The sequence below is a fragment of the Ceratotherium simum genome, chromosome 15 (genome assembly GCF_057802395.1).
Source record: "Ceratotherium simum simum isolate JZ-2026a chromosome 15, ASM5780239v1, whole genome shotgun sequence".
Taxonomy (NCBI): domain Eukaryota; kingdom Metazoa; phylum Chordata; class Mammalia; order Perissodactyla; family Rhinocerotidae; genus Ceratotherium; species Ceratotherium simum.
In genome coordinates, this window is record NC_141914.1 from 63,289,621 (window position 1) to 63,305,888 (window position 16,268).

A 16,268-nucleotide genomic window follows, 5' to 3' on the forward strand; every position below is an offset into this window, starting at 1 on the left:
GCCCCCGTGCCAGGGACCCAGAGGGCAAAAGAGAGAGCGCCACCCCCAACAGGCCAGACACTGCAGCTCAGCCGACGAGACCAGACCAAGCGGCCGGCGGGTCGCAGCGAACAGCCGGGACAGAGCACAGGGGGCTCAGATTACACAGCCCTTAACCCCCACACGGTGGCGGTGGATGGAAATTACAACCAGGTATTTCCAGGATGAGGAAAAATAAAGCCAATACAGGAACCACAATGCAAAGGTACATGAAATCACCAGACCAGAAGGAAAATGACAAGCACCCAGAAACCAACCCTGAAGACACAGAAATCCATAACCTAAACAACAGAGATTTCAAAATAGCTATCATAAAAACACTCAACGAAATACGAGACAACACAGACAAACAATTCAATGAGATTAGGAGTTTCTTCACAAAAGATATTGAAATCATAAAGAAAAACCAATCAGTACTGATGGAGATGAAGAACACAATGGAGGAGATAAAGGAGAATCTGGAATCTTTAAAGAACAGAGCTGACAATATGGAGGAAAGAATTAGCATTACAGAGGATAGGAATACAGATATGGTCCAGATGGAAGAGGAGAGAGAACTAAGACTAAAAAGAAATGAAGAAAGTCTCCAAGAAATATCTGACTCTATTAGGAAATGTAACATAAGAATTATAGGTATTCCTGAGGGAGAAGAGAGGGAAAGAGGAACAGAGAGCCTGTTCAAGGAAATAATAGCTGAGAACTTCCCAAATCTGGGGAAGGAGCAGGAAATACCAGTAAGTGAAGCCAATAGGTCACCTAAATACGTCAACAGGCAAAGGCCCACTCCACGACATGTAGTGGTAAGGCTGCCCAAAGTCAATGACAAAGAAACAATATTAAGGGCAGCTAGACAAAAACAAAAAATAACATACAAAGGAACTCCCATCAGGCTCTCCACGGATTTATCAACAGAAACTTTACAGGCTACGAGAGACTGGAAAGATATATTCAAAATACTGAAAGACAAAAACTTTCAGCCAAGAATCTTCTATCCAGCAAAAATATCCTTCAAATATTATGGAGAAATAGTAACTTTCCCAGATAAACAAAAGCTAAGGGAGTTCATGGCCACGAGACCCCCACTACAAGAAATACTCAAGAAGGCCCTCAGGCCTGAAAAAAAGAAGAGAAAGGGAATACAAAGCTTGGAGCAAGGAGAAAAATAGGTAGACAAAATCAGAAAAATAGTAGATCTTTACCGGAATAGGTTAGCAACCACTTAAATACCAAAATCAAAGATCAAAGGAAGGAATTCACCAAAAATAAATATAACCTCATCACTGTAAACACACACTCACAACACAAGATAGAATAGGTATAAAAAGAATGACTTAGAAGGGGAAGAGGAAAGTGATTGAATTGACTTAGTGTAAGGAAATAAGAGGCCATCAGATATCGGACTATCTCATACATAAGATTTTTTATACAAACCTCAAGGTAACCATTAAACAAATAATCAAAACAAAATCACATACGATAAACAAAGAGAAAACTAGAAGAGTCATAAGATAGAACAACCAAACTGAATTGGCAGTCCGAAACAGATGGGACAAGAAACAAAGGAAATGCAAAAGAACCGGAAAATAAGTGACAAAACAGCAACATTAAGCCCTCATATATCAATAATTACCCTAAATGTAAATGGATTGAACTCTCCAATCAAAAGATACAGAGCGGCAGGATGGATTAAAAAGCAAGACCCAACAATATGCTGCCTCCAGGAAACACATCTCAGCTCTAAAGACAAGCACAGGCTCAGAGTGAAAGGATGGAAGACAATACTCCAAGCTAATGGCAAACAAAAGAAAGCAGGTGTTGCCACACTCATATCAGACAAAGTAGACTTCAAGATAAAACAGGTAATGAGAGACAAAGAAGGGAAATGTATAATGATAAAAGGGACACTCCACCAAGAAGACTTATCACTTATAAATATATATGCACCTAACACAGGAGCACCAATGTACATAAAGCAACTATTAACAAAACTAAAAGGAGATATTAACAACAACACAATAATAGTAGGGGATCTTAATACCCCACTTACATCAAAGGATAGATCATCCAAACAAAAAGTCAATAAAGAAATAGTAGACTTAAATGAAAAACTGGACGAGATGGACCTAGTAGACATATACAGAGCACTGCATCCAAAAACATCTGACTACACATTCTTCTCAAGCATGCATGGAACATTCTCAAGGACAGACCATATGTTGGGAAACAAAGCAAGCCTCAATAAATTTAAGAAGATTGAAATCACAACAAGCATCTTTTCAGACCATAATGCTATGAAACTGGAAATCAACCACAAAAAAAAACTGGGAAAGTGACAAAAATGTGGAGATTAAACAACATGCTACTGAACAACCAATGGATCATTGATGAAATTAAAGGACATTTCACTTCATTTGGTAATGAAAATATGCCATACCAAATCATATGGGATGCAGCAAAAGCGGTCCTGAGAGGGAAACTCATAGCGATACAAGCCCACCCTAACAAACAAGAAAAAGCCCAAATAAGCAACCTTAAATTACACCTAACAGAATTAGAAAAAGAAGAACAAACAAAGCCCAAAGTCAGCAGAGGAGAGAAATAATAAAAATCAGAGCAGAAATAAATGAAATTGAGACCAAAATAATAGTAGAAAGGATTAATTAAACAAAGAGGTGGTTCTTTGAGAAGGTAAACAAAATTGACAAACCCTTAGCCAGACTTACTAAGAAAAAAAGAGAAAAGACTCAAGTAAATAAAATTAGAAATGAAAGAGGTGAAATTACAATGGATACCACGGAAATACAAAGGATTATAAGAGAATACTATGAGAAATTATATGCCAATGAATTGGACAATCTAGAAGAAATGGATAAATTCTTAGACTCATACAACCTCCCAAAACTGAACCAAGAAGAAATGGAGAATCTGAATAGACCAATCACAAGTAAAGAGATTGAAATAGTAATCAAAAACCTCCCCAAAAATAAAAGTCCAGGACCAGATGGCTTCTCCAGTGAATTTTACCAAACATTCAAAGGAGAGTTAATATCCATCTTTCTCAAACTATTCCAAAAAATAGAGGAAGATGGAACACTTCCTAAATCATTCTACGAGGCCAACATCACCCTGATACCAAAGCCAGACAAAGACAATACAAAGAAGGAAAATTACAGGCCAATATCGCTGATGAACATAGATGCAAAAATCCTCAACAAAATATTGGCAAATCGAATACAGCAATACACTAAAAAGATCATACACCATGATTAAGTGGGATTTATACCAGGGACGCAGGGATGGTTCAACATCCGCAAATCAATCAACGTGATACACCACATCAACAAAACAAAGAATAAGAACCACATGGTCATCTGAATAGATGCTGAGAAGGCATTTGACAAGATACAACATCCATTTATGACAAAAACTCTCAACAAAATGGGTATAGAAGGAAAGTACCTCAACATAATAAAGGCTATTTATGACAAACCCACAGCCAACATCATATTCAATGGGGAAAGACTGAAAGCCATTCCTCTGAGAACAGGAACGAGGCAGGGCTGCCCACTCTCACCACTCCTATTCAACATAGTACTGGAGGTTTTGGCCAGAGCAATTAGGCAAGAAAAAGGAATAAAAGGAATCCAAATAGGCAACAAAGAAGTGAAACTCTCACTATTTGCAGATGACATGATTTTATATATAGAAAACCCTAAAGAATCCATTCGAAAACTATTAGAAATAATCAACAACTACAGCAAAGTCTTAGGGTACAAAATCAATCTACAAAAATCAGTTGCATTTCTATATGCTAATAATGAACTAATAGAAAGAGAGCTCAAAAAGATAATACCATTTACAATTGCATCAAAAAGAATAAAATATCTAGGAATAAATCTTACCAAGGAGGTGAAAGACCTATACAATGAAAACTACAAGACACTATTGAAAGAAATCAATGATGACATAAAGAAAAGGAAAGACATCCCATGCACATGGATTGGAAGAATAAACATAGTTAAAATGTCTATACTACCTAAAGCAATCTACAGATTCAATGCAATCCCAATCAGAATCCCAATGACATTCTTCACGGAAATAGAAGAAAGAATACTAAAATTCATATGGGGCAACAAAAGACCCCAAATAGCTAAAGCAATCCTAAGAAAAAAGAACAAAGCTGGAGGCATCACAATCCCTGACTTCAAAACATACTACAAAGCAATAGTAATCAAAACAGCATGGTACTGGTACAAAAACAGACACACAGATCAATGGAACAGAATTGAAAGCCCAGAAATAAAACCACACATATACAGGCAGCTAATTTTCCACAAAGGAGCTAAGAACATACAATGGAGAAAGGAAAGTCTCTTCAATAAATGGTGTTGGGAAAACTGGACAGCCACATGCAAAAGAATGAAAGTGGACCATCTGCTATCGCCATTCACAAAAATTAACTCAAAATGGATCAAAGACCGGAAGGTGAGACCTGAAACCATAAAACTCATAGACGAAAATATAGACAACACACTATTTGACATTGGTCATAAAGGAATCTTTTCGGATGACATGCCTACCCAGACTAGAGAAACTAAAGAAAAAATAAGCAAGTGGAACTTTATCAGATTAAAGAGCTTCTACAAGACAAACAAAACCAGAATCAAGATGAACAGACAACCCACCAGCTGGGAGAAAATATTTGCAAAACATATATCTGACAAGGGGTTAATCTTCATAATATATAAAGAACTCACACAACTGAACAACAAAAAAACAAACAACCCGATCAAAAAATGGGCAGAGGAAATGAGTAGACACTTCTCCAAAGAAGATATATAGATGGCCAAACATGAAAAGATGTTCAACATCACTAATCATCAGGGAAATGCAAATCAAAACAACACTAAGATATCACCTCACCCCCATTAGAATGGCTATAATCACCAAGACAAAAAACAACAAATGTTGGAGAGGATGTGGAGAAACAGGAACCCTCATACACAGCTGGTGGGAATGCAAACTGGTGCAGACTCTATGGAAAACGGTATGGACATTACTCAAAGAAGTAAAAATAGACATACCCTATGATCCAGCTATCCCATTACTGGGAATCTATCCAACGAACCTGAAATCAACAATCCAAAGAGGCTTATGCACCCCTATGTTCACTGCAGCATTATTCACTATAGCCAAGAAGTGGAAGCAACCTAAGTGTCCCTCGACTGACGACTGGATCAAGAAGATGTGGTATATATATACAATGGAATACTACCCAGCCATGAAAAAAGACAAAATCGTCCCATTTGCAAGAACATGGATAGGCCTGGAGGGTATTATGTTAAGCGAAATAAGCCAGAAAGAGAAAGACAAACACTGTATGATCACTCACTCATATGTGGAATATAAATCAACACATGGACATAGAAAAATGTACTGTGGTTACCAGGGGCAATGGGGGTAGGGGGTGGGTACAAGGGGTGAAGGGAGACATATATATGGCAATGGACAAACAAAAATGTACAACCCAAAATTTCACAATGTTATAAACTATTAAAACATCAATAAAAAAAATTAAAAAAAAAAAGATTGTTGGTGGGGAGAGAGGGAGATTGTTGGAATGTTTTGGTGATTCTCTTTAAGTAATTTCCAAATTACTCCAGCCTGAGATTCATCCCCATGGAGTAATTTTATATGACTGAACATACACATAGGATTACAAAACTGAAAAGACAGAAGTGGCACAGGTAGTCAGCAAAAAAATTGGATATTTATACAGATACTAAAAGTGCTAAAATACGTATAATATGATATTTAAAATCCAGAGGATCACACTTGTAGTATATTGATATTGATTATTAGCTATTAGTAAATCTTAGGATGTTAAGTTTGAGGTCACTGGCTATATTCACAGAGGAAATCCTGTCATAACAATAAGTTATGTTCTAAAATTGCTGAGAAAAATGAAAAAGAAAAAATCCTGTAACAGAATTTTTAATTAGGTATAGAAACAAAAATTAGAAAATTTTAGTTTCACTTAGATAAAATGCTTTGGGCTTGGCTAAACCCAGTTATTTTCATAGTGATACAAACTAACATTTTTTTTTTTTTTTAATAAAAGCCTTCCACCCTTTTCCTGACTGCACATATTACAAAGAGCTGGAGGTACAGGGATGACCTTGTCTACTTCTTTCCACAACTGTAAGTGGTCCTGATCTACGGGAGGCTGTACCTGTATTTTAGTGTTAGGATGTAACAGAAACTAGCAGAAAGAACAATTAAGGAGCTGGCAGCTGAAAGAGTTGCTTTTAAACATAAGTAACTGCTCTCTAACTTCTACTGCCCCAATACCCAGACATTTGTTTCAAATAATCACCCACACTAATATCATAGTTGATCTGTGCAAGGTGGATGGGGAGAAGAAGGAAGTCAAAAGCAGTACCTCTACTACTTAATCAAGCACCCAAAGAGCTATTCAAATCCATTTAACCTGTACTTATTGAGCACCTACTATAATATAGAGTACTGTGCTTGGTACAAGAATCCTGCCCATAAAGGAGCTCCCAATTAGGAAGGAATCACTGATTTCAGACGTGGATGGTCCCCTTGAAAGGAAATTTTTCATATTAAAGATTCCAGGTACTTCAATTGTGTTTTCTATTGTTAGCATATATCTCAATTTAGCCATCAATGAATACTAGTTTCTTTATAAAGGAACATAAGGAAAATATCTTCCCCCTCATTTTATATCAGTTCTACAATAATTTTATTTTAGTCCCTTTGATTTTTCTGTTTACAGCAAAATGGAATTATATGATTATCTTGTTCAACAATCAAAATTTACGTAAGTTAAACAGATAATTTATTGGCAGATAAATCCATATTTCTGAAAATGTTCCTAATTCTCTTTAGCTCTAAAATTCTATGAAATATCAAAGAATTAAAGAATAATGAAATATGTTTCAGATGTGAATTAACTATAGAAAAATTCAGAATAACGTATATTCAGTGGGAAGAATACATGCTTTATTATAGCTTCAATCTAAAATATGCGGTGTTGAATAATAAAAGTATAGACAACTTAGTGATCACTGGGATTTTCAAATTTAAGTTTATTGAAGACAAAAATCTGACTTCCAAATTATTAACAGTTACACAGCCATCTTAAATTTGCTATCTAGATACTATTTTATTTCATTCTCTTTTCCTATTTTTTAGCCAGAAAGGAAGTCCTTCAAAATCAAAACAGTTACCAAATGTCCTCTCTCAGAGAAGGCCTAAGGCATGAAGAGACAGCTCTATTTAGGAGAATTCTATTTCCTACCAGTATGAAAGGTGATGCCATCTGAAAGTACTGAAAAGTGAAAAGTTGCACAGTGCTCCAGCTCCTGAATTAGGTCTTCTGTGGTGTGAACTAACAAAATTAACGGTCAGGTCATAGTTTTTTTTGTAACGTGTCACAGTAATGAACAATGTTTAGCAATATGTATTAACAGAGAAAAACAATGACTTCCTATTTTTCCACTAGGCTTTAAGGATAACTCCCTCTCACTCTCACCTCACTGGCTCCTCCTCCTCTTACTCACCTCTGAATATTGATGTGCTCAGTCTTTGGTCTTCTTCTCTGTCTATACTCCCTTCCTAGGGGATTCCATTCTTTGCCATGATACCACCTGTACACCAATGACTCCCAAATTTATATCTCTAGTCCCCCACTGTCTCCTGAGCCCTGGACTTGTTTATCCTATTATTTGCTCTCCATTCCTACTTGGACATCTAAAAAGTATTTAAACTCACCATGACCAAAATAGAACTCTTGGTTTGTGGACCTCCTCTAAACTTCCTCCCTCCCCTTCTTCCATCTCATTCATTCAGGATAAAAACATAGGACAATATGCTCGCCTCCTCTCTTTCTCTCATGCCAACATCCTTACCATGGCCAAGTCTTTACATGATCTGCCTCCTGCTTATCTCTCTGTCCTCTCCTACACTCTCTGCCTAGCTCAAATTGACCTAGTTCCATGGCCTTCCGGCAGTTTCTTTTACATGTCTATCATTCCCACTTCAGAAGCCTTGCACTTCCTTGTCCTATAGTCATTCCCCTGCCCCACCTCCAGAATTCTCTATTCCCTCACCCAGGTTTAACGTTCTTCACAGCATATATCATTAGCCAACTACTTATTATATATTTGTTTATTTGTCTGCCTTATTCACTGTTTTTTGTTTTTACTTATTTATTTATTTCCCCCAAAGCCCCAGTAGATAGTTGTATGTCACAGTTGCACATCCTTCTAGTTGCTGTACGTGGGACGCGGCCTCAGCATGGCCAGAGAAGCGGTGCGTCGGTGCGTGCCGGGGATCCGAACCCTGGCCGCCAGCATCGGAGCGTGCGCACTTAACCGCTAAGCCACGGGGCCCGCCCGCCTTATTCACTATTGTATCCTCAACTTCTAGAAAAGTACTTGGCATATAGTAAGTACTCAATAATATTTGTTTTTAAAATGTTGTTGTGATATAGCCATACCTTAATAAAAAGGTTTCACTGTACAATGGAATTCCAAAACACCTGACATACTTATATTTATTTATAAATAGTAATGTGGTCTAGATTTTTATATGAAAATTTAAAATTATTCATAACTTTATTCTACTTCATTAATTACAAATATATATGAACATACAAATATTTATATAAATATATACAAGCAAAACAAATAGTACAATGAAGCACAATATTTACTGTTAGCAAAAGAGGAAAAAAAGAATATTAAAAAAGATCAATAAACTTAAAAAACTAAAATACATTTTTAGGACTCACAACCTTGAATTCAAACTCTCTACCAACAGCTACTGAATATATAAAGATTTATTCCTTACCACTAAGCTTTGATGTTGTGATATCTAATTATTCCATCAATTGAGTATAACATGACAACTTTAGTTCCTTAATTAATTCATGCTTAGGACAAATTAGGAGGCTCTTAATTGTTTCATATAAAGTTAACGCATTAATAGATGAGGAAACGAAAGTTAATTTAAGAAAATTTTACAGTGTTAACAAATTTCATGGAAATGTGACATGGAAAATTATAAAAATGCACTTACTTTTTTCATCAGCTTTGTCTTTTATTGCTATGGTATCATTACTCAAAGAGACAGTCTGTGCATTCAGAATATCTGTTCTCATTCCAGGAAATTTTGGAGAAGAAATGAAGCGCCCTTCATAAGAATATAAATAAATACCACCACCATCTACAAGAAGAAAATGTCTAAAAAATAAAGAATAAAAATATATTCTCAAATAGTTTACCATATTTTCATTTTTACGTTAGAGAATTTTATCCTTTATCCATATACAAAGAATGAAACATAAAACAACCGGAAAAGTCAACATTGGCTGTTTTGGTTTGTTTTCTAGGTTTTTGTTTTGTGGTGGAGGTAGGAGAAGAAAAATGAAGATGTCCATAATAACCAGCCTATATACTAAAACTTTGACTCCTTTTATACTATACTTGCAATTCATTTCCTTTCCTAAAGAAGCATCTCTATACAAAGGCAATAAAAGAAATCTTATAATTTACAATTTGGTGATTTTAATGCCAGATACTATTTGTTTCATGAAACAGTATTAATATATATTTCACAACTAAAGATTATGCTAAAGATAATTAAAGATTAAATACTGGTCAAAGTCTAAAACAGTGAAAATGATTCAAAAATTAACATCAGGACCAGCATTTAGTAAAATAAGATGCCTTGATTTTAAAATAATATGATAACTATCAGTAAATGTATTCATATCTAAAAACACATTTCTTTACAGCAGGGACTCAGGTTCATTTGCTGTGTTGACAGCTATATTAAAGGCATAGGGTTCTGTATAGTCAATTTCTTATTAAGTCAAAATGTAAATATTTTATGGCTGTTATTTTTTCCTTTGAAAATTTATGAACATTGCAAAAAACAATTCAAACAATACAGAGAAAGCAAAAGATCTCTTGCAATCCCACCTCCATAGAGATGACTTATGGCAAAGTATGGATACACTGTAACTCTTATGGCAAAGTATGGATATACTGTAACTTTACTTAACTCATTCCTGATGGACATTTATTTTAAATTATTCACTGTTTTAAAGAACGTCTAGAGTGTATACACATCTCTGTATGTCTACCTTATTTCCTTAATATAACTTTTAGAAATGCAATAATTGGATCAAAGGGCATATACTTTAAAAAATTTAATAGATATTGTTAAACTGCCCTTTGAAAGGTTGTAATGATTTACACTCATTACCTCTATACTGGAGCGCATGGTTCCTCAATCCTCATTCCTCATATTATTACTTTTTAAAATCTTATGTTCAAGGTTTTAATATCCTTGATTCAGAACTACTTTTTTTTTTTTTTTTTTTTTGTGAGGAGATCAGCCCTGTGCTAACATCCGCCAATCCTCCTCTTTTTTTGCTGAGGAAGACGGCCCTGAGCTAACATCTGTGCCCATCTTTCTCCACTTTATATGGGACGCTGCCACAGCATGGCTTGCCCAGCAGTGCATCGGTGCGCGCCCGGGATCCGAACCAGTGAACCCCGGGCCACCGCAGCGGAGCGCGCGCACCTAACCACTTGCGCCACCGGGCCGGCCCCGATTCAGAACTACTTTTTGATTCACGAAGTGCTAATTGTTCTTTCTTGCTATGGAAACAAATAGGAAATAAACACTAAAACCATTGAAAAGTTAGTATATAACAAATACCAAATATATACACTTTAATTAAATTGATACTTGAGTATTGGTGTGTAGTTTGTTTAATTGAAGGGTCTGGCCCTTACACATTAGTGTATGAAAACAGTATTTGCTCATGTTGACTAAGTGACACATCATATTAGTATATATTCTTTGTCTCAGTACTAAAAGCATTTTCTCTTCTAAACAAAACAGTATAGCTTTTAACCTCCTTGTGAGTGAACACCGTGTTTCAAGGGGCAATCATTTCTGTATGTACTAAGACCAGCAATAGGTAGTAAGTAAAATATTCTTTAAATACCTAATCATTTATGCCATTAACATATGCCTGTACTAACAGCATATTCAATAACTATATTTATAAATAATGCGTAAATAAATTTATTTGGAACTGTTTGAATAAGAAGAATGTCAGAAATACGTTTTTGTGGATAGCTGACATCTACTGTTTAAGTAGCAAAGATGTCTTTTTGTTTTAAAAATTTATGATATAACTAAATAAATAAATCATATTTCAACTTCATTAAACCGATGATACAAAATTTGACACAATTTTTTTCTTAATCACTCAAGGTCATTGATATGATGCTCATACTCTTCAGTAACTGTTTAACTGATCGCTTTGATACTCATGAGAATCTGTTGGTACATCAGAATAATCATGCTCCCGGGCTACACAGTCCTGTGCTTTCAGTTTTCTCTGTGCTCCCTTGCCAGGCAGTCACTTTTCTCCCTGTCGTTGTGCCAGCGTCTAACAGCCCACCAGCATTCCTCTTCTGGTTTGCTATTTATAAAAGGCTGTGGGCTAGAAAATCTTATCATAACACTGTTAACAGCTGCCTAGGTGGTGAGTAAAGGGATGAAGAATAAAGTACATGGTTTTAGTGCAAAGATTTCATGGCTAGATAGTTTAGGTAATTGTTGATTATATTCTTATACTTTATTCCAGGTTTCCTTGGGTTGCAGCTTTCAAAGTCTGACCTCTGATTCAGTAGGCTATCACTGTATTTGATAAATTGCTTGTTTTCAGGGAAAAGTATGGGTTCCTGAGTAACAGCTATTCCTACTTTACTCCAGTTAATTGGCCTGGAGTTTCTTAGTCCTGTATACACTGAAAGTCTTGGTAGAGAATATTATTTTTCAAACTTCAGGTCACAGCCTAGTAGTGGCTCATAATATCAATGAGTTTCAACCAATATTTAAAAACAAAAACAAAAACAGAACAGAATAAAAATATGGGACCATGAGGTCAAAACTACTTCATAGTAATTTGCCTGTTTCACTCTCATTCTCTCATTTCATTAGTCTGATGTTTACTGGTAATAAGTTTATTCTCATCGTTTTTAATAAATTAATACCTTTTAAATTTCTCAATTTTAACTTCTATTATAGTAAATGCTGATAAATATAACCCACATATAACCCTCAAGAAAGATGAGGAAGAGGGACCTGGTCACCCACTTCTGAAAAAATTGGCCATGTAAACTCTATGAATAGCAGTGGAGCATCGTCTGATGTAGTGCCGGAAGGCGAGGATGGCACAAAAAGACCGGGCAGCATTCTGCTCTGCTGTCCACAGGCTCGCTAGGAGTTGGAATCAACTCAATGTCACGCACAGCAACAATAACCCTCAACAACTTTTTAAGAATGTAAAGAAATTCTGAGACTAAAAAGTTTCAGAACCACTTATCTAAGAGCTTATTCTCTTACTTTTTTCTTTAAAAATAAATAGTAGAAACTGTTTGATTCCAAATGACTCATGTACCATTCTGTAAACAGGCATGCTCTAAAGAGTGCCTTACCGCAATTTGAAATATTTTAACCCCAAATTCAATAGTCAAACATGATAAACAAATTTACCTTTCTGCCTGCAGAATTAAACTAACAGTTCCTTCTTTGAGATCAAATATAAGTGGTGTATTCCAGTTCTTCGTACTAAAAGACAAGTAAAATGGAAATTTATTAACATTTAAAATGCCAAATACTTTTTAATAAGTAGATAGATACTCATTTTAAACAGTGTCTTCAGTTTTACAGTAACTTTGTACATATTTCTATTACAGCACTTGGCAGATTGTTCTGAAATTATTCACTTACATGTCTGTATTCCTGACTAGAAAGCAGACCATGTCCCCAGCACTTAGCACATAGTAAGCATTCAATAAATGTTTATTCTAGGTATCACAATATGTGAATTGAGAAATGCTAAGTTCAAGTTCGGTCATTTATTATATCTATGATTTGGGCAAGTCATCTAATGTTTCCCATGTGAAGATCAGCCATATGATCTTAAAAAGTTTAAACTCCTAAGCATCAGTTTCCTTACTTGTAAAATGGAGATAATGACAACGTACCTAAAGTGTCTAGCTAACTGCCTGTTACATAGCAGATATTCAACACACAGAAACTATAATAACAATAACATGATGAACATGATTATTTTTCCTACAGGTCTCCCAGTGTTACTGTTGGGTTGAATGAAGATTTCTGTGAAACATTCTGTAAACTGTAAAATACAATACAAATGTAAGCTATGACCATGCTTATTGAATTAATGGATGAATAAATGAACAAACACCTCCTTTGGTTTTTATAGTATAGTGATTCAAAGATAGGGATGGGTGGAGAGAAAATTTACAAACTGAAAAACCCATCCTCAAATAATCAAAGTTATTTTACAGTTTAAAATATGTTTTATTACTCCTATGTATTCTGAATTTCTCTCAATTACTTTCATAGAACCAATTCTTTAAATCAGATTAAATCTCCTATTCAGAAAGATGGGGGAGGTGGCAGCTTGCAGTAAATAGGCACACTGGCGGGAAATTAATCTTGGCTAATGCAGAGTCTGATACCCATTTCAATAAGTAAATGCATGCATGAAGCAAAACAATGAATAAATTGCTATTACTAATTAGTAAGTCTGGGGTTCACAGGTATGATAAAGATATGTGCTTTTGTACTTCAGAAAAAATATCACAGCATGCTTCATTTATGCATTCATTAGAATTAACCTTCATTCTTTGTCAAGAGAGCTGATAAGAACACTGATTGCGAGGTTTTTTAAATGTCTCCTTAAAAAATATCTGAAATTTCTGACAACTGAGATACACACACACACACACACACACACACACACACACACACGCCACGGGAATATAAACTCCCTAAACCACAATGTTGAATAGAACAAGAGTATTTTCTATACAATTATTTGAAAAATCAAATGAAAATTTAACACAGAATACTTACATATTATTTCCTTTTTCTGGAACTTCTTTTCATGTAAACCAGCATATTGCTTGCATGGTTTTTTTTTAATTATATTTTTATTATTTTATTATAACAGAAACTATAATAACAATAAATGCCCTTTTTATTATAAAAGGGGCAACAGTTACTAAATCCCAGATCTTCCCTTAGTAAAGAAGTAATTTGACCTAGGGCGAGTTACTTACTTTCTGTGTCCTTTAGTTTCTTTACCTTGTAAAATGGGAATACTACTACTACTACTCAATACACAGGGTAAATTAGATCATGAACATAAATGATAGTATAATAGTGCTCAATAAATGATAGCTAGTATTACCTAAAACACTAGCAGGTTTTTTCATTTAATGAAATAGATTTTGGTGGTGATAGGTCTCAGCACTACTGCTGCCTGGTATTTCACTTTAATAAATATTTTGTACCTTAAGAAATGTCTTGACAACAAGAGAGGAGACAAGGTTAAGTCAGAAAAGAAGAAAATCAATCTTATATCTTGCCACATATTAACTGGTATGGGAAAGTAGAGTGGCAAAAAAAAATTAACAGCTACTAAACTTTTGGTAAATATTTTAACAAGCAACCTCTCTAATACAAGTAACACATAATGATACTAATCCTACAGGTTCAAACATTATGCCCTTGCCACTAAAACTAGTAGAATAAATCCCTCATGTATGGAAATTAAGAGCCCTAAAGTAAAGAGATCTTCTCTATCTTCCTCAAACCCATGAAAATTAATTATTCAAATACCTATGTGCACTAAGTGGTTGTGAGATTTCCTCACATTCTATAATCTCTTCCTTATAGCTCAACTGTTTAACTTGATATCTTTCTGGAATCTTCCCAAAGTCTTACTGTTACTCCTTCTCTTTCGTGTAAGAAAAAAAATTTAACATAAAATTGAGCTGCTTGTGTCTTTATCCCTCTCTCCTGTACTTCTCCCATGTCGTTCCTCCAGGTGTGGCTGTTATCCTGAGTCGCAGATTCTGATTAGTAGCAAATTTACACACAGTGAGTGAGAATTTTTAATATATAATTGTAGCAATTGTTATTGTTAATTAAATTGTATACCTTTGTGTTATGTATTACTGGGCTTTAGGATACCAAAATAACACTACACTTTACGTTTTTCAATTCATTTATTCACCCAAAAATATTTATTTATTAAGTGCCTACTATATATTGGGCAGTGTGCCAGGTACTGGGCATATAGTGGTGAATAAGATACACATAATCTAGATGCTTGATTTTATAGTCAATGATTAAACTATAACCACATAATGTTATAAATACAAGCATAAAGTGTAAAAAAAATCCTTAACTATTCACAACTCTTTTTCTTTTGTTTTTCCCCAAAGCCCCAGTGCATAGTTGTGTATTCTAATTATAGGTTTTGCTAGCTCTTCTCTGTGGGACGCTGCCTCAGCATGGCTTGATGAGCGGCAAGTAGGTCCATGCCTAGGAGCAGAACCAGTGAACCCTGGGCTGCCAAAGAGGAGCGCGCGAATTTAACCACTATGCCCCTGGGTCGTCCCCCTGTTCACAACTCTTGACAGTGTCATAGTGGTTACTTGAGTTTTTTGGATAGTGGAGAAGTCAACTAGTGGCATGCTACAGCCAGCTTGTACCAATTGTTATATATTCAGGAACTTTGCAAGGCAACTGTAAAGTAAAGCTATTATTTAAAATTAAATTATATGAACTTATAATTAAGCAAGTTACATTCAAAACAAAACTAATAAATACTCAAAATTTATCACTTCCAGATTATTTTATTACATTTTACTATTATCTATGCACTTGAGATTATTTAAATCTATACAATATCTATATTGTATCTATATGGCAATTCCATATAATGGTTTGCTACTGTGCATCTCTTCTCAGTTCTGCTCTCAGTGACATCATGTTGGTAGCCTGAAATCAGCCATGGTAGAAGTATTTACATCATAGAACTCAGCAAACATGGCAAATCAGGTTGGTTTGTTTCCAGAAAGCCAGTTCAACATTTACTAGCACACACCAAGTTATGCTTTGAAAAATACCAAGTACGTTTTTAAAGTTTTAGGTTCAAGTTTCTTGGATGTTATTGAATCATTCCCTGCTTTCTAATATAAAATATACTGAATACATTTTCTTTTGTTTTTTCTGGACAACTCTGGATTATCAACATGAACATCCATGATTACCTGGGCTATGATATTAAGCCTAAA

General features: G+C 35.1%; 1 protein-coding gene across 7 annotated transcripts in view; it reads right to left on the bottom strand.

The window, feature by feature from the left end:
* Nucleotides 1-16,268, bottom strand: part of IFT80 (intraflagellar transport 80) — a 151,980-nt gene that overhangs the window by 52,699 nt on the left and 83,013 nt on the right. For all 7 annotated transcript variants that reach the window (XM_087440132.1, XM_087440129.1, XM_087440133.1 and 4 more), the window contains 2 exons: nt 12,646-12,720; nt 9,145-9,308 (listed from right to left, as the gene is read on the bottom strand). In XM_087440132.1, coding sequence (XP_087296258.1) covers nt 9,145-9,308; nt 12,646-12,720 — 239 coding nt within the window. The remainder of the gene's footprint in view (nt 1-9,144; nt 9,309-12,645; nt 12,721-16,268) is intronic.